At 32.9% G+C, this 20,615-nt stretch overlaps 1 protein-coding gene and 1 long non-coding RNA gene across 3 annotated transcripts; both read right to left on the reverse strand.

Annotated features, from left to right (window-relative positions):
* Positions 1–8,517: 8,517 nt before the first annotated feature.
* Positions 8,518–8,871, reverse strand: LOC137806425 (uncharacterized). Its single transcript, XR_011080343.1, has 2 exons — positions 8,797–8,871; positions 8,518–8,675 (listed from the first exon to the last, which is right to left on the reverse strand). It is a non-coding gene; the product is annotated as an uncharacterized lncRNA (long non-coding RNA).
* Positions 8,872–9,156: 285 nt separating this feature from the next.
* On the reverse strand, positions 9,157–16,320 carry LOC137806424 (probable E3 ubiquitin ligase SUD1). Of its 2 annotated transcripts, none has more exons than XM_068606544.1 (9): positions 15,749–16,320; positions 14,420–15,112; positions 12,522–13,286; positions 12,222–12,433; positions 11,775–12,137; positions 11,427–11,584; positions 11,182–11,345; positions 10,930–11,076; positions 9,157–9,888 (listed from the first exon to the last, which is right to left on the reverse strand). In XM_068606544.1, the coding sequence occupies exons 1-9, from the start codon at positions 16,109–16,111 to the stop codon at positions 9,382–9,384; spliced, it is 3,372 nt and encodes a 1,123-aa protein (XP_068462645.1). In that variant the 5' UTR covers positions 16,112–16,320; the 3' UTR covers positions 9,157–9,381. The 2 variants fall into 2 exon arrangements, with proteins under 2 accessions (XP_068462645.1, XP_068462644.1); XM_068606543.1 differs by having other exon boundaries at positions 11,427–11,587.
* Positions 16,321–20,615: the final 4,295 nt, after the last annotated feature.

The following is a 20,615-nucleotide window of genomic DNA, read 5'->3' on the forward strand; positions in this document are numbered from 1 at the left end:
AATGACTTTGTTTATCTATTTGGATGATTTTTTGTGAATGTGGTGTGAATGTTGATTGGGATTTGTTATTCTGAATTGTGAATGTGTTGTGAATGATAGTTTTCTGATTGGGGATTTGTTATCCTAAATGTTATAGGTAAAAATGGCTAGAAAGAAAAAATAAAATGTTTTAATTTTTGTTACCGCTTCCATATATGCGTGGGCCAAGCCCATGTAAGTTTTTTTTTTCCTTTTCCCTTAAGTTTTGCGTCGACCTGACCCACACATAACTCGACGATATTACTTCGGTTTTATGTCGAACTGGCCGATGACATTCACATCCCTTTTACGTCGTGGCTTGACCCACACAAATTGCATTGCTTGTGCTGTCTGACGAAAAAAGCACTTTGTTTCCACGTCTTTTTCGTCTGATGCTTGGCCAACATAAATTTGACATTTTTTTGTCAGTTTTGATTCATTTGCGTCCATTTTTGGCCGACGAAATACAATATTTTTTTTGTAGTGTTCCTTTTCACCCCCAACAAAATTTCCTACCAATTTTACTAATGTCATCGCAAAGGATACTTCTGATCGTTGTAGTTGTAAACATTTATCCTTCACTAAGAATGTATATACTTCTTATATATTCTTATTTGATTCATTTTGATTCATTCTACCAAATGTGTATTCTACTATTATATCTCATTTATTGATAATCAACTTATTATTGTTGTGTTTATCTTATGAACATTGTTTTAAGTTTTTCTTATGTATATCTTATGTTTCATATTATGCTTAAAACTCGCATAATGTTGTTATTAAATGTTTTCGATGTGATCTTGATGGTGAGTACACTTCTAATAAATCATGTGAATTACTTGTCACAGATGGTATCATTCATCAAATTTCTTCTACAAATAGTCATAACAAAATGGGGTTATTGAAAAAAAAAAACATCATCACATTCTTGAAACTACTGATTTTCTTTCATTGGTTGCTTCAAATCTCATTGAATTTTGGGGTAAAATTGTTCTTATTGTTGTCCATGTTATCAACCAAATTTCCTTTTCTCTTATACCAAGTATATTCCCCTTTCAAAAGATGTATGGTTGTGTTCCTGATTACTCTTCCTTGAAAGTTTTTTTGGTTTACTTACTTTATTCTTCGTCACAACACTACTAGAAAATCATTAAATAAACACCAAATCTAGAGACAAAAAATAAGTAGTTATTATATTGATTAAATTGAATACTATTTTAGAAATTAAAAAAATTATTGGTACATAAATTATATTATTGATAAATAGTTTCTAAATTGGTATCTAATTACAAAAATAAACATTTTTTGTGGTAGTCACCTAGAGGTTGTAAAGAGAGACTAACTCTAAGTAGACTACCAGGAAAGAGAGGTGAGTCACAAGGACGACTTAAGTACCAAGTCTTTCCTAACCAAAATGCTCCTTATATAGTCTGCACAAAAGACCCTTCAAGTAACTTCGAAAATAGTTTCCAAAAACTACTAAAAGTGTGTGTGTGGATATGCAAATGAACCTACAAAACCAAAGAAAGGTTTAAAGAATACTAAGAAAGGAAACTCTCCTAATACCATGGATACCTAAAACCAACAACAATTAATAAAGGAAACAATAGAAATAGTAAAAGAATTTAAAAGCAAGTGAAATGAAATTAGGTGTTTCCTAATAGAAGTGCAACTGACACTTTGAGCCAATTGACACACTTCTAGACTAAACATAACTACTAAGCAATTGTTCAATGAGATTTCCTAAAAGGCATTTGACTAACACTTTACAAGATATAAAATTAAATGCTCAAAAATATACTTAATTGTGTTAGAAAAGATGGCTTTAAACTAGAGGGGGGTGAATTGTTTAAAGGGGTTTTCACAAACTTTTCAAAGCTAGAATGAATTTATTTCAGAAACCAATTGATTCAGCAATTCAGTTAGCCAAAACAGCAAGCAAAAACTGTAATACTAGAAAAAACAATCGGTTGTTTATACCAGCAAACAACAAACAAACTGAAATTAAAGAGTTAGGGATAGAGAGATTGTACACAGTTGTTTATACTGGTTCACTCCAAACCAGAGCTACATCCAGTCTTCTCAAAAACCCTGAGAAAATCCACTAAGCAACCACACCTTGATCACTTACACAACAACCAAGAGAATGACCTTAAAAACCTCAAGAAACACACTCTCCTTGGCCAACACTAAGATTGCTGATCTTGAACACCTCAAGAACACACAACCAATCTCAGCAAAACACACAAACGAATTGTTCAGCAGTTTACAAAGATTACACTTGTTACAGATGAATATCTGAAATCAATACAAGTAGAATCCTATTCCAGCACCTTGATCAATCTCTCAACTCTTAAGCAATCTCAGAACTCTTTGAAAAACTCTTAGTTAAAACTTTGTCTCAAGATTCTTAATCCTTAAAAACAATTTTTCAGAATATATTCAAGGATATAGTTTGTTATCAAATCTTAACAAACTCTTAATTGCATTCAAAATAAATTGGTCAAAGCATTTAATGACTGGAGCGTATTCAGTTAAAGCATTTAAAGCTCAGTCAAAGAAAACAGTTTTTCTGTTATGGTTTCAAAACAAACAATCGATTGTTTCCTCGAATCAATCGGTTGTTTTGTTATTTAACAGATTTCACCATTCAAAAACATTTTTCAAACTTTCTCAAAACACCTAAGTGTAAACTATCGGTTGTTTCAACTTAGTTTGAAAAACATTTTACTTTGATAAAGATTGAGATGCTAATTGCTTGAGATTTAATCTAAGGGTGGATTACAACATTAAACTACCCTAGAACAAAGCTTAAACCAACACAGCAACACCAAGCAAAGCATAGGCTTCAACATCCTTCAAAGGATTTGGATTCTTCAAAACATTGAACACCACTTGGTTCAACAAATTGTTCCATGGTATAGCCAACTCAAATCTTCACTTTTCTTGATCATTTTGTGCAATCCTTGGTGTGTTTGGAATTCCAACCAATCCAACTCCCTTTTTAGTCTCTTCTTCTCCTTTGATGGCACTCTAAAGGTCACAAGAAATCCTAAAAAATGCAGCTAAAACGTTGCCTAAACTTCCTTCTAAGAATGTTCACACCCTTTTCTCTAAAATTTCAAGAAAAGTTAATTTAAAAAAGCTAAACTCAAAGTTCATAAATATATGTAGACATGACTGAAATGAAGGTCAAGAAATGACAAACAATAATTAAGGCACAAGTAAATAGATGGCACAACAAAAAGAATCTATCAAAGGCACTAAAGTAGATTAAAAACCAAAAACAAACTAGATTTGTCAGTGGAAGGAGGCTTCCCAAACTTATGTAAAACATTCTAGATGGAATTGGGATCTAAAATTTTAACCAATTGCAACTAACATCTTAAGAATAATTCTCTCAAAATTTCAAGTCAAACATACCACTGGATTATTTTTAACAAATCAAACACCGAGAGCAAACAACTCTCACTCAAACCCAATTTTCAACACTGAACATCCTAGCTTTTCAAATTTATCATAATTTTTCTATTTGGAATTAGGACGTGTTTTTTTAACCCAACATCAAAGACATATGAAACAACTTAGATATAAATTTCAATTGATTTGGACAAATATTTGGATCACAATAAATTTTCCAATCGAGAGAAATTACACATAATTTTGACAACAAGATAGAACCTCTAAGTCATTCCTACTCAAAGAATCGACTGCCCAAGAGGACTTCTCATCACTCTCGGTATCACTAGAACTAGCATCTAAGGCCATTGGCTTTCCCCTACTCGAACCTCCTGACACAGATGAAAATAAACCGGTGATGGAAAGGAAAGACATTAGGGGTGGCAATGCGGGGCAAGTCATGCGGGTCGGCCCTCTAACCCGCTTTGATCGGCCCACATAACCTGCAACCCGTACGAGGCAACAGCGGGGCGGGGCGGATTGACCCGCTTGCCCACGTAAATAAAAAAAATTATTTATTTATTTATTTATAAAAAAATACCCCATACATCCATTATTGTAGTGTGACATTTCTTTTATTTTATTTAAAAGTAATAATTTAGTGTACTAAAAAAATGAATGTTTTATTTTAATCATCAAAAGAAGTTAGTATTAAGAGTGAAAGTGGATTTAGTTGTAAGTAAAGTCTTATATTTAAAATTTGTTAATAAAAAAATAATATAGAGAAGAAATTTCAATAGGATAGTTAAAAAATTAGTCATCTTCATTAAAATATTTTGTAGCAAAACTTTAATAAGATTCTCTTATACATTTACACACATATATAGAAAAAAATAGATGCAAAGCAAAACTTTATTATTTTTAATCAAATCTTCTAATAATCCTGGTACTTGAATTTTATTTTATTTTTTAAAAATTCTTATGCGGGCTGGCTCGCTGGTTCGCGGGTTACTTCTTATGCGAGTTGGACCAGTGAAATGAGTCTGCACTTCTAGTGTGGGGTGGGCCAACCCGAACCACATTTTGCGGCCAAACGCAGGGCGGGCTTATGCGGGGTGGGCCAACCCGCATTGCCACCCTTAGAAGACATGGTTACCTCTTAAGACTCTTCAACTAGTACACAGATTATAACACTCACTTGGCTCTCGGATTCTCAGAGCAAATTCATGGATGACGCGTGAGAAATGGAAACCACCAACACCCCTATTTATAGGTGGAGGGAAGGGTTACGAACCGTCACATTCAATCTCCACCGTTAGATCAACTCGACATCAACGACCCAGATCACGCGACTCTGCGCTTTCTGACAGACTGTCACATCCACGCGCCTTGAACACACCAAAGAGTTTTCCCAACTCGGCTTCCAAAGCATACACACAATTACTCGACATAACGATCACGTGGAACAGGCGCTTATAAGGCCGAGAAGATTAGAAGACGAAGACAGGAAGAGTTACTCTAATAGGATCCGACTGTGTAAGAACAATTTGGATTTAAATGATAAGTTTGATGTAAGGCGCTATTAAAGCCTTCCTCGTGCCCTTCAATACTCTTCGAGGTTAAGTCAACATTATCTTGTTTTAACTCGACATTTTCTCGTTTCAGCTCCTTCTCGCTCTTAGGTAGATGTTCTTTACCTTGATATGACCCTAACTTTAAGCTAAAGCCAAAGCTTAGGAATGCAGAGTTAGATCCACCTAGGCCTTGTTCTAGAGCAGCTCTTGATTTTGACGCTCAAGGGTGTTCGTCTTCTCCCACCCTTTAGATCCTTGGACAATCACGTCGTTATACCAATGAAGAATGGCCATACACCTTTCCAATATAACCTTAGCCCATCAAAAGAGTTTTTGGGACCAATGAAGTCTATGAGTTCGACATCATATCTGGGTGATATCCTCAGCTCGGGATGAACCCGCAATATTTAAGCGACTGGTAGTGGTGAGAATCTTGATACGCTTCGCAAAAGGTGAAGCAAAAGAAGGTTCATCAACCCGTTTGATGGTGACCAAATTGGAATCCTTAAAAGCAGCTTCCTTCTTCAGCAATATTTCCATATCAAAACTTTTGCCCATTACATCTAAATGCACATAATAACAGGTCAATTATCAGTTAAAAACTAACATCAAAGCTTAAAATAATGTTTTTATACCTATGAAATATGCCTCGGGATCCTCGACAAAGGAAACATTGAGGAGGTTCCTATAGCTAATAGGCATCGACAACGCTTTATGAATTTTACACTTTTTTTTTTGATGCTCGACCATTAATTTGAACTTATCATGTCATTAGAGAAATTTAGGACATTGGTTGGAGAAAAAGAAAATTATTTTCTTCGGGTCTTGGCTTGGCTTGAAAAACCTATCTTTGAAATTCTTATAGAATGACAAGTAGATGGTAAAAAGAGGCAAAGTAAACTTCATTTAAAGAAATCCAACCAAGCCCCGTGTTTAAGTTGGTAGAAATACATAAAAATATTTATTGTTGACTTTATATGGAGACGATGACATGAAATTTGGAAAGCCTTTAGAAAAGCCCAATTATTCGAATGAAGTTCGCTTGGAGCCACGTTCATCGCAGTTAGCATTTGGCATTTAAAAAGAGGAAGTGAAAAGGTAATATTAAGATCTTTGAAAAAGAACTTGTATACATAGGTAAAATTGAAACCATTCCAAGAAGGTTTCATGTATACTCGATCAGAGCTCAAACAATGTCTGATTGATACAAAGTTGACCATCGACTCTGATTTGAAAGGAAGAGAGAAGGTCATCCACTTGCCTCTTAGAAAAATAAAGAGATGCATAATGGTGGACCTCCCAGAGTACCCAAGAATATTCAGGATTACAAATAAGAGGGTACTTACCCTTCCTAGCAATCTTGCGATTACATAAGCCTCTATGACCACTAAAGAATAAGCTTTTTTCTTTGGTATGGGTACTATCAAAAGTAAACCGATGTGCAAAACGATAGCACCAACGAAAACATCATGTGTGGAGGCGTTTTCAACCTCCACAACATCGTTCTCTATAGACAACGAAGGAGTATGATTGGAAGAGGGATCACCCCCAATGGGACTAACATCCTCATTCCTTAAAATATGACTATAATCATCAGAAACAAAGTTCGTGGAAGAAAAAAAGGAAACCATGGAACATGTACCTCAAAGAGATGAACATGACAAATGGTGGAAGAAACACAAACAATGAACACTAAAATAAAGGAGAGAGAACAGAGAATGCTTACAAAAAGATGAAGAAGATGAAGGAAGAAGAAAAATCCCTTAAACCTTTATAAACCCTTAGACGCGAAACGACTTTTTTCAATCTCAAATCGTCGTGTCTCTTAAAAGTGACATCACTCATACTAACGTGTACTCTAAAAAGATATAAATTAACCTAAAAAGACTCTGTCACGATCAACCCAACAAAACATCAAAATCCCTCATTAATACCTCATAATTATTATTTATTATTTATATTTACTTCTATTTATATTTTATGTTTAGAATTTATAAAAATATATGTTAAACTCTCCCAAATGTGGAAAAGCTTATATTCCCTCGTGTCGAGTTAAAAATGATTTTTCATAAATATCAAAAATCATCCGAGCTTGGAGAACTTAGGTACTACTTCATAGCTAAAAAATATGAATTTATAATACATCACGTGTTAATGGATGAAAATTGTTAAAATAATTATGACAATTCACCTTATAACTCGACAATAACTATCCACACTCACAGCTCAATCTTAAATGGCAAGTCACCTTAATAATAGGGCACATGTAAGGAAGAATTTGCCTTAAACAGTTACGATAAAGTAACCACTTCATTGAACCTCTTGGTAGATACACCTTAATTCTCTTCGAAAGTATTTCTATCTAATTATTCAATCATCTACATTCTTACTTAAGCGTTGGAACATCTTCGCATTATCAATCAGTGAAAAAACTCGAAGAATTTACAGTTTACACAGTTCTCACATACACCTCAGACAAAAAGAATAACTCATCCTTCATAAGACTATATATATATATATATATATAAATATTAATTGATTGAAAAGATATGAAAGTTAGATTCAATAAAATATTAAACATGTCTATTCAATTAAATTGTTACTTTTACTAGGAGATTACATCATAATACATGATAGGTAATAATCATATTACTACATAAACTCTTGTCATGATTCATGTGATTAACTTCTTAGATTGAGCATAAAGCTTTTAGAATTGAGTATATGATTAACGTGTGAGAAGTATTGCACCAACGGATTTAAGTTTGGAAATCAAAATTTAGACTATTTTCCATTTTTCTCTCTTCTGTAGTAGGTCACTTTATTTACATTAACAATCGTACTGTTGAGTGAAATGTTGGTTTATCAACATCACGTATAAATAAATGTATAATAAAAGCCAATTACTTTGATGGACCAAAACTAAACTCTATAAATAACAGAGTCCCTATTTAAATACGTCCTTAAATATTATATCCATTAAACATTATGTATATTGAATTTTAAAGCACAACTTTGAAAAACACTTTTTTACTCCTTTATTCTCTTTATGGCTAATAATTAAAGATTATTTTACATACATTAATCAACAAGGTACCACCTTGTAAAACAATTTTAATGAAACGTTCTTATTCTTTAAATAAATACATTAATTTTAATGAAAAAATAATTAATTTAAGGACAAATTAGGAAGAAAAAGAAATTAATGTTTCATTGATATGTGAGAACATTAGTCAATTTAAATTTCTTTTAGATGACAAGCTACATTCATTGTGGGATGGAAGAAGTAACTAGAATGTAATTTATGGAAATTGTAATTTAAAAAATGAAAGGTTCCAAATGAAATTTTCAATTTATGAATATTGCTTCTTCATTTTTTATTTTATTTCTAGTATTTATAGTGAGAGCAGCAAAAGAGGTTAATGTTGTCGATATGCTTATATTGGGTAGACGGTTTATCTACCGGATTTTTGGGGGTGATTATGAGGGAAAGAGGCAAAAAATAAAGAGGAACTCTCAAAAACCAAAAGTGAAAAGGCAGTGAGCATATTTGGACAGAAAGTTATCAGTTATCATCTCTCAGCCATAGAATTGGCTTCTCTCTACAAATGGTTCCAGCTGATATCCCAGGCACACTCCCACAAATTGGCCAAACAATCAATTTCCTATTCGCTTTATGCCAAGCTATTTGGAGACCATGAAAAAAAATTAGCAAACAATTCTGCATCATGATGGAGCATGGTGGACAGAAAACAGCCAAATAATCCATATTTTAAGAAATTTCTTATAACGTTTGTGACAATACCTGAACTGATAAAATTGATACTCAGTCACCCAATATACAGTTGAATCAGCAGCCCTGTATCAAACCGAATTCAACATAGACTCTACACCAGACGTTACACATTGAAATTTCATATATATATATATAAAATGTTTGAACTTGAGTTGTATTTAAACTTGAGTATATAATTTATCATTGACTTTGTGCCTTTGCCCTTTTGCAAGGATGTATATTAGGGTACACAAAGTTCAGCCACGTTTAACCAGTTAGAAGTATCAATCAAACTAGTAACTAATAAGTAATTATCATAACAATTAACTACTATAACTATGTTGTTAAGTATCTCGTAGCATGCCTTCCGCTTCCCTATTTCACAAAGAATTATTTTGAAAAAATGCGCTATCAACAATTTTATTTTCCCCCTTTTAGCTAAATTTAAACAAGTAAAACACGCACAGAATTGTTAAATTTTAACTACAGCACAGGTGTGTCATGACGAGGTGATATAATTACCCAAAACAGGTGGAGTATACATCAGATTTACGAACCATGTCTGCCCCAGAAGCTTCACCAACCTACAGTGGCCTTCCTACCAGAAAATACATTTCAGCCTACCTGTTGATGATTTACACGCCTCAACCGTAGTCCAACATCTGCATCATGATCTTGTTGATTTAAGCCCGTACCAAGTAAGATAGTGTCCTGCAACTCTGTAGAAGTTCCTGCTTCATTTGCTTTCTCAACATGTTCTCCATAGTTATGCAACCTTCGGCCAATGAGATACCGGTCATCGCGTATGGAGTTATGAAGATTTGTGAACCAGACATGGAATCTCTTGGCACAGAAGCACAAGAAACTGAAACATAGGCATCCCAACCATGCAAACCGATAAACAGCAGAATTGATCACCAACGGATACCCAAGAACTGGAAATACACCTTTGGCCAAAACATAAGGTACACATAATGCCGTCAACAACTTCATTATGATCGGAAGTACAATCTCCCGAAGGACCCATAGACCTTGCAACCTGGAGAACCCATCTTCTCTCACCCTCTCAAATTTGACTCGCCAACTTTCATCCACCAGAGGCATCATGTGGTCCAACATAACCTAATGAAAGAACCAAGTCAACAATTTAAAAATAGCAAATAGATACATTCAACTCAATCATGTAACAAACATTTGAGAGACAGATAATCATTTACAAATGGGACATGCCAAATAAATTTCACATAAAAGGACAGAAAGAGCAAAAAGGGTCAACTCAAATTGTTAGTTGGGTATGAAAAGATTTCCGCATCTTCATCAGTTGAATGGAAATTGATCATATGACACTTGTATATGCTAAACAAACTACGTCGTAGTTCATCAACTTAATCTCTAAGTAAAACGCTTTCCTCTGATTACAATTCCAAGAAACCAAGTAAACTCACCCAGACTTTTCCCTCTAAACTCATTTTATCCAATTCAAATCATTCTTACCAACCTACAATAAATCATTCACAATTCAGTATTTATCAACCCTTGCCAATTTGACCCCACCCCCCTAAGTTGATAATACACTATTATGTTTTTTTTTTTAAAATCATACCATGTACAAAAAAAAGTTATGCCAGAAATATGCTTTACCCCAAAATGGTGTAAGCAACATCAATGAAACATGTCATTGGCATTATATACTACCTTCTTCGTGATTTGAGGCCAATACTTACAAAACCAGTCCCAAACTCCCCAGCCCAGATTACAATGAGGTTTAAGTTAGGTTGTCAGCAACGAGCAGTTAATCTTCATGGCAATAATAGATGAAGAAACAAACAAGAAACAAACGTAAACAAGAAGTCTTAGACTAAGTGTGTAGGGGCTACATGAATCACATAATGCCACTGGGATGAAAATAAACATATAGGAGAAACATTCCAGAAAATTGATACCATAAATACCCATGCAGCAAGATAAACTTACCAAAAAGAGTACAGCAGCAGGAAGATTTTTTTTACGCAAAAAGGAGGTTTTCTACATCATGTCACTCAATATATTTTTGTACATAGCATTCAGTATTTAATAAGCTTGTAAAAATTTTGCACCAAAAAAATTAAAGACAGGAAGGAAAGCTGACAGAGGAATGCTGATAATAAAAGGAAACAAACTCACCAATCTAGTCCATATCTTCAGAAATATAAGGCCTAATGCCCAGTCTTGATAAAGTAGGAATACTGGACTTTCATCAACCGGAACTCTCATTGGCACAATGACCAAAAGCTCAAAGAGAAGACCAATTAGCACTGGGATAATGAATATCTGACAAAAAATAGGGATTAATATACTTACAAGCAAATACAGATATATGCAAACTCAAAAGGGCAACTTCAGTAACATAGTAATAAGCAAGAGGATCATCCTTACCCATATAGACAGAAGTGCAGAACTCTTCACAAGAATGCCGCACCATTTCCATACTTGGCCAAACAAAACAGAAGCTCTCCTTCTTCTTACCTGTTCAATTGAGTATCTAACTCCAGCAACGGCAGTCCAGATTACATAGCTTCCAATGATAAATGCATACAGATCTGTGAAAAGAAATAAGGTTATAAGCACATGCAAAGTTATAAAGGCCAGCGACTGGAAAGCTAGTTCAATCATTTACATACCATTGCATTTAATGCCATGAGTTATGGGAAGACGAGGAATAAAATTGAAAAGTGCCCGTCCAAGTGAAATTGGTACAACTATCAGAGCAGAGTTGAAGACAAGGAGAGTCATCCAAGCAATCACCAGTAAGAGAACTATGCGAAGCACAAAGGCATAACTGCTATAGTCATAGCAAAATATTTAATTAGATGGTGACAGGGTAACTAACAACAGCTAAAACAAGCACTGCAAAGAAACTGATGACTTTACTAGATTTTTTCACACATTGAGTCAACTAAATAAATTGGGAGAATGAAATATAAGATAATAAATGATAGTTGTAGGATTTCAATTAGCAAGGAACTCACTCAGAGTCGGATTGCTCATCATTATCATAATCCTCTCCAGCATTCAGTTCTCCCACTGTAGTAACAGCCCTGTTCAAATTATCACCTGCAAATGGCACCAAACCCAGATCATGCACTCCAGCTTGTACTACTTGTAGCCTTTCTTGCCTACCTGGCTCCCCATTTCCATTATCTTGATTTACACTGTCATCAGGTCTAGGCAGTAAGAAATCAGTTAAACCAAGAGCCCAACCAACAGCAGTAAACCAATAGCGCAGTAGGGATTTTATAGTTGTCCTCAATTTAAAATGCTCAATAGCAAATGGGATACAAATCTGAAAGAGAAGCATGTCAGCTGGAATTTCAGTGAATGGATCAGATACCCTGCAAAAACATTCATATTCACAATTTAAAAATGTGATACATAATCCATGGAAACTACTAAAATTGATTAAGGGGCTATCTTACGATATGTCTAGTGGGAAAATGGAAGGTGCCATCCGCATGGCAAGTTTGACAGGCAAGAATACCAGCATCACAATCAGACTCCCATAAACTGCGACAGATAATAGAACCCTGCGAGCATGTTTGTGCACGGGATCATCTATAAGATCACGAAATGGATTATAATTTGGATCCGCAGGGTCCCGAAGGAAGTACAAAACTCCATTACGTAAAACCTGCCATCGTAAACAAATAAATCATGTGAAACAGTGAATAACAATATAAGCAGGACTCTAAAAATCATATCATATGACAAGAAGTTACCCCTCTAAGAAGGCTGACAAATATGCTAATTTGTAGCATGTACACAATCCCAACAACCCAATGAACCAATGAGCTTGCTAAAGGGGATGCAGAGAAGAACTGAACTCTGTGAACCATTGTCTTCCCAAACATCTGAATGGTACAAACATCAAGCCACCATCCACACATCAAAGGAAATACCCCGAGTTCAATGATTAAGAGGAAAGCAACCTTAACCATGGTCATCAAATGCTTCATTGCTGCCAAAAACTGCCTGACGAGAGATGGAATTGTTTCTGCTATAGAAGCAATGCCATAAAACCTTCCCATGGTCAAAGGCTCACCCTTTGTGTAACGAATTACAGCAACAATCCCGAAGTAGCAGAAAATTAGAGTAAGAATAAAAACATATCCAATAGCTAGAGTGGTAACATCAGAAAGCCTTGAAGTTCCAATTGACCCTCCTTTCAAGATAACAGCTGAGGCAGATGTTATGTTGTTTGACATTTCACTCAATTCACTAGAATTGGCTTTCATCATTTCTGCAACCTGACCAATTGGTCCACTTTCTTGAGTTTCAGATGACAAGTTTTTAACAGCTGTTAATGCATTCTTTAAAGTAATATTTGCCAGAGAAAGAGATGTGTCTGCAAGGGGGGCCACAGCTGACAACACAGGACCACTAGCAGTTGAGAAGAACCAGGATAGGTAATGGAGTATGATACGACCCAATGAGAATGGCACAAAGATTACAACACCAAGGAAAATCATATTGCTCGCCAGCACCTGCTTAGAGAAAATAAATTCAGTTTGAAGTAAGAAATGTGATAAGTACCAAATTCATTTCTCCAAAGAACAAAACAAAATTATTTCAAACAAAATTAATCAGAAAAGGTCACAATTTACAAAACATAAGAATTTTTTGTCAATAATATACAATGAACCCTAAGCATGGGAAAATAATTAGAGAAAGATTCTTAAAAGATAATAAAATTTAGACTACAAAGAGTAGCATTAATAGCATGACCAATTAACATAAGAAAAATAATCATAATAAGTGAACTAATCATTCTTTCTTTAATGATAACAAATTCACACCGCAATCAATTTTTGAGTAAACAAACCTCTTAAGAAAGTGAAACTTAAGCCTAATTCAACCTTACAAAACTAACTTATAAGATGAAATTTATATCCACTTATATGCTATAATTTGACCATATCTTCAATAGATGTAAGATCTCCAACACAACCCATCGTGCCGAGAGTTGGACATCTAGAGTGTGGGATTAAGGAAAATTGGTAGCAGGTGGAATGATAGGACCAACAAACCTCGCTAGAATAAGTTCTATTGTCATCTTAAGAAAGTGAAATTAAAGTTTAACTCAACCTCACAACCAGTCTATAAGATGAGGCTTCTCCCTACATATATGCTATAATTTGACCATATATCTAGTAAATGTAGCATCTCAAACAAAACTATTGAGAATCATGCAACTACAAGTTCCTAATTGAAGTTTTATAAGCACAAGTACTTAATATTCATAATTAATATTAAAGAGACAACAAATTTTCACTAGCTTATATCATATGAAATCCTTCCATCCACATGGAATTACAAATGTTAATTATCAAGAGTACATCTCATCCATTACCCCAAAGAAGCAGACCAAGAAGATCATGTCTGCATACACAACATAAATAATACTTGAGTAGACAGTAGAGCTTGTCTTCTTCCATAAAGTGATTAAAATAATCTCATACATTTTGATAAATGCTACTACGTAATGGAATTTAGTATTTTATTAAAATTAATTAAATCAGAAGTTATTTAAAAATGAGTTGAACCTATGCAGTTTTAACTTTTCAAAAGGCTTCCTTCATCAAGCTCAGTTTCAATAAAGTCATGTTGATAGACTTACAGTAAATGCATTTTCAACCAAGTGAAAAACTGGACCCTGCATGCCAACAAGTTCATCAAAGGGAACATCTTCTGCTCCATCAGCATCATCCAGACCATCAAACATCTGTTCAACATGTGCCTCAAGTCGTGCTGCTTGCATCTCCCACCGTGCAGCAACGTTTTCAGCATTTCTCCTAATTACTTGACCTGCACCTGCAATTCCTTGCGCTCCACCAGCATCTTCACCATTCCCGTCAGCATTGGCATTACGATTAGCTTGTACAGGAGGCCTTCTAGCCATTCGAGCACCATTTCTGTCCACTTCATCTTCTCTATCAGCATCCTGTCCCCCAATTTCTCGCAAATGCCTAAAGTAATCTCTCAAAGAAGTGGCCCCAAGAAAAATGAAGACAATGCTTGCAGAAAGTAGAAAACCATGGAGGCAATCGGTCAGGATAACTGCTGTCGATAAATGGCTTAAGAATAACCTCTGGGCTTCACCTAAACTCCTCACAAAAGCTAATCGCCATATCCAGAAAGTTATGAAAGGTATAATTAAGAGCCACACAGATAGCACAAAACTCAGGCGCAAAAAGAATTGAAGAACATGGCAGGCTTTCATTGCCATTCCAACCACAAACTCTTGAAAAGGTAACCTAGCCGGGGCATTATCAGCATAAACAGGAGAGAATGAAAATGCATGTTTGCAGACCTGCAGCACATATGAAGCACATTTAGAAGAAGAAAACATCCCAATAAGGAAGAATCAGGTACATAAAAATGGGGCAGGGAGGGGTTACTTCACTTTTGACAGATTTGTATTGAACATAGCATTTGCATAAGTTACAAAACAAATCTACGGTGTGCTTAATTAACTATTGTAAGACCAAGGTGATTTTTTTTATTCTCTTTTTGTTTATGCTATCAAGTTCAAAATTGAAAATTGTTGTGCCTCAGCAAAGGACTCTTAGCTTTCAACTATAAACATTAGGCATAAACGGGTATAATACATTTCCAGCATTAGCGGTTCAATATTTTAACATGAAGAAGACAGCAACCATTTGGCAGCCCCTATTTGGTTTCTACTTTCCATCATCCTTAGCAACAAAAATGACAAAATAAGAAATTTCTGAATCTTTAACTTCATCACTTGACAACTTATTTTAGCACAAGGTAAAACCTAGCTTCATTCATCAAAAGAAGCAGTACAAGATACACGCTACTCTACGATAAAAAAATAACTATTACCACCTCGTTTAAACAAGAACAAGTCCCAGACACAAAAGAATCGGATCAGAAATCCAACAAAAACGTGTTAATTCACGTTGAAGATCAGATAGGGCAAAACCTCGCATTGGCGCGCGTTGCTGTGATTAAGCCATTGAAGGAGACAATCCTGATGCACAAACTTGATGCTCCCGCTGCACGCGCACGGATACCGGAGTGGATTCTCGGCGTCACCAGGGTTCCGGCAAATCCGGCACACGTCCTCTTCCTCCTCCTCCTCGTCATCGTACTTGGCTGGCGCGGCTGCCGTCCCCGTCGCCGAAGCGGTCGACTCGACCTCCTTTCCCTTGGAACCGCGCGGCGACGAAGCGGAGGAGGAAGAAGAGGAGGAGGAAGGGGAAGACGACGAGGGAGAATTGGCGAGTGTCTCGACGGGGATGGGGCCTCCGTCGAGGGAAGGAGGTGGCTCGTGAGCGATCTCCATGACGGTTTAGACCGAACCGGCCGGGGACCGAGTCGGCGGTGAGTCAGGGCGGGTCAGGGAGAGAGTCGGTGGGGGCGAGAAAATGAAGGGAGAGAAAAAAAGGGAGAAAGAGATGAGAGAAAATGGAGAGTGATTGAAGATTTTGGCGTGGAGATTTAGGGTTTTCCCGAGATTGCCCTCGTTCGGTGGTTATACTACATTACGCCAATGTGTTGGTATTGGGTGACGTATATGGTTATGTGGGTTTTGGATCACGTGGCACCTTCTCATTGGTCCTACCTATTTTATGGTGCTGCTCTACGCCAAAATCACTAATTCTTCTAATGTCATTAAAACTATGTTTTGACTTTTTGTTGATTTTTCTTCCGATCAAGATTAATATTGAATCAATCCTACATTCTTTTAATTATTGTATTTTCTGTTCAAATTTATTTTTAATAATCATGTTCCTGTAAAATATTAATTTTTATATCTATAACTTTATTCATCAGGATCACCTTCTTTTAATATTTATTTAGTATTCATATTTTACTCTTTTATTTTACGACATAATTGAATATATTTTTTACACAAATAATTATACGAAAAGTTTAATATAAACTATTTAATTTTATTTTATTTTAATGTTTTTTTTTTATAATTTTCATCTATTTTTATAACTGGAAGCCGAAATACCTTTATGAGCATTTTATTTTTATTTTAAATAGGTATATTATTATGTGTATTCATATTTTCTAAATACCAAATATCATTAAGTAAAAATAAGATAGAAACATTTTCTTTCATTATGAGTTTTAACCTACTATATTAAAAATAAATTCAAATTTGTAACACAATAAACATAACCAATTTTTATTTGTTGTTACTAACATAAAATTAAAAAAGAGAAATATAACAATGAAAAGACAAAAAAAAAAAAAAAATAAGACAAGAAACTTAACAAACCTTAAAAAAATATTTATTTTCTAATCCATTTCCTCTTCTATACAAGAATGTTATATTCAAAACGCATTCATCCTCTTCGTCCACATAAAAATGATGTCAAGATAACTTTATACCTTAAAGCAATTAAGTAATCATTATGGTGAACTTTTGATTTGTGGTTATTAATATAAAACTAAAAAACAGAAATATAATAATAATAAAAAAGAATAAGATGAGAAGCACTGTAACAAACTTTAAGAAATATTTATTTTCTAATCAATTTTCTCTACTCCGCAAGAATGGAACGCATTCATCATTCTGTCGATGCCACATCAATAATGATGTCTAAATAACTATGTACCTTAAAGCAATTACGTCATCATTATGGTGAATCACTAATTTTAATTAGTTGTTACTAACATAAAACTAAAAAAACAAAATATAATAATGAAAATAAAAACAAGCAGAGGAATAAGATGAGAAACTTCATAAAAATATTTATTTTCTAATCTTTTTCCTCTTCTCTCACTGATGCCCACATCAACAATGATGTCAATATAACTATGTACCTGTGCAATCTGAATGTTTTGTATCCCGCCATGAAAAACAGAGTAAAATAAATAAAAATGAGCAATTAAACAACTAAGAAAAGAAAATTCATTTACAGAGATTAACGTGGGATACATGCTCTTCTTCTGACTCTTATATTGAAGAATGATTTTTTTTTATCAAATGGAAAATCTCAAAAATTCAAATTGAAAAAAAACTATGAGTAAAAATTGAAGAAATAAAAATATATTTCAAAAACACTAGATTCAAATCTGTTTTACATTCAAAAACTTCTTTCTAATAACTATTTTCCATTCAAAAACTTAATTTTAATAACTATTTTAATATTGAAAAAAAATTACAAAATAACAAAAAATAATTTTTTTTATATATATAAAAACAGTTAAGTGGAGAAATCCCCAGGTATAGAATAACTATTTTAATATTGAAAAAATTACAAAATAATTAAAAATAAAATTAATTTTGTTTATATATATAAAAAAAAACAGTTATGGAGATGAATCCCATTATATAGGTATAGATTAAAGTTAAACATTATTCATTTTTAAAGCATCATTGAAGGTTAATTTTGAAAAAGAATATATTTGATTTGATAAAATATTCATGAAAGTTTCTATTTTTTTTACATTACAATAAATTTATTTACATATACATATATTAATTAAATAGTAGAGATATAAATGATAAAAAGTCACTAATATTTTTTAAAATTTAAAAATAATAGTTGGATAAAAAAATAAAAGTCTTCAAAATAATTCTTTTTCAATGGTTTAAAAATCATAATTTTGTAATTCTTAATTGTATTGAAGTAAATCATTACTCCTTTTTTTGCCTTTTATGTATTGTTTAACGGTTTTATTTATAAATTAAAAAATGTTTAATTTAATGGAATATTTATAAGATTATTTTATTTTTCCATTTTTAATTACAATATATATACATAAACTAATTAAATATGATGATAATGTCTTGAACATTAATAATAAATAGAAATAAAAATGGTTTACGTAACCTTTTTTTGTTTATATATTTATTAAGGTAGCATGGATCCCTTAATTAGTTTAACCTTTCTTTAAAATTCTACATTTAACACTATTCAGATATTTAAATCACGAGATCTATTAATAGCTTGGGGCATTGTGTGTTTTGTGGTTAAACAATGTAATAAATAGTATTCAAATTCTTCTTTTTATAGGAAAACCATGAGGCATTATTTTATTTTTATTACATATTTGTTAGTTAACTCGTTCACTATTGGTTTTCTTTTTATATTCTTGCCTTTATTAACTACATCCACTTTTATGTAATTTCCAATAATTATAACAAACTAGTTTAGTAAACAAAGTACTTTTACTATTTTTAATTTAAAGATGGCAATTTATTCTCCTGTTAATTATAGTTATACTGTTGATCACATTAAGTAGATTGTTATGCTAATCCATAGAATTTTTTTAATTATTTATTTATGTGTATAATTGTTTGTGTATTAATTATAATTGAATGTTTTGATTTATTATTTTATTAATATCATGTTAGTGTATATGTTTGTTAATTCTTGAAAATTAATTGGATCATAAAAGATTGATCTATTCATAAGTGAGTTTACTTTGGAGTATCTTTAATTATTATGAATAATTAATTTATATTTATATACAGTTATATAGTTAAAAGTATAAGTCTAATTTCGTTATATTTTAATTTTCTTTTAATCTTCTGATTTATACCGTATGCTTCCTCATTAATTTCTTTATAAGGAAGGACTTTAGATTTGAAATGGAAAAAATTATTAATGATTTTTTTAAAACTTTTTTTCTTTCAATTTTTTTCAAATGTGCATATTATTAATCCATAATTATGCAAGGCAATTTAAAGAAAGCATGGAACTCATCTAGTCACAACATCCACAGAATAAAAAGGATAAATACCTAGAGTTTTCTTTGTATATTTATTAGCATAAATGAGCCTAGTTGAACTTTCATCTCCCTTCTGTAGGTTCAATAAAATTGATAGCTATAGGAGGAAGGAATGTAGAAAATATATTAGAGAAGATTTTCACACCATGTAAAAATATTATAGTCTTAGTTAAAGGACTACAAGAAAAGTGAAACTCGATTGGCTTCAACAATACCAAGTCCATATCTTTTATGTTGTGTTTGGATTGAGGAGGGAATTTGTGAGGAAGGGAGAGGATGTGCGAAGATATGTGAGGTTGTTTGGATTGAGGGATGATAGAGTGAATTTGTGAGGATGGTTTATTGTAAGTTTACAAATTTATCATTGTTATTAAAAAATATTTGAATAATGAATTATGATTTTTTTTTGTATAGGTTTGAATTAATTAAAATTTTCTAATATATAATATTCATAATTACTTATATTTTTTAATAAAAAAAATAAATAAAAAATATTTTTGTGTTAAATTAAAATAAAATTATTAAATATATTAAAATTTATGAAAATAATATTTATTATTATATTCATTTATTATTTTATATAACTATATATTTTGTTAATATTATAATTTTTTATTATTATTTTTATTATTTATAATTGTATGTTGTTATTAATAGTATAATTATTATTTTTTTGAAAATATAAATAAATATATGTAATATTTAATTTTGCATATTGTAATAAAATGCATGCACAAGGGTATTTGGGTAAAATACAACCATCCTACATAAATTTTCACAAATCTCTTCATTTTGTAAAGAATGAAAAAAACTCTCCTCCCTCTCCCCCACTCTCAGAACCATTGAAACAAACACAAAAAAACACCCCATTCCTCCTCCCCCCTCCCTCTCAGACTTTATATAAAGTAGTTTAGAATTTTATTTGGATAATATATTGGGCTTCGGTTTAATTTAGGGTATTATATTTGGACTAATAAAAGAATGGGTGTGTACATTAAACAGTGAACACTCATATACATTAAACAGTGAACACTCAAATACATTAAAAAGTAAACACTCTGATACATTAAACAGTGAACACTCAGATACATTAAAAA

This window comes from Phaseolus vulgaris, chromosome 3 (assembly GCF_000499845.2).
Source record: "Phaseolus vulgaris cultivar G19833 chromosome 3, P. vulgaris v2.0, whole genome shotgun sequence".
In the NCBI taxonomy this organism is placed as follows: Eukaryota; Viridiplantae; Streptophyta; class Magnoliopsida; order Fabales; family Fabaceae; genus Phaseolus; species Phaseolus vulgaris.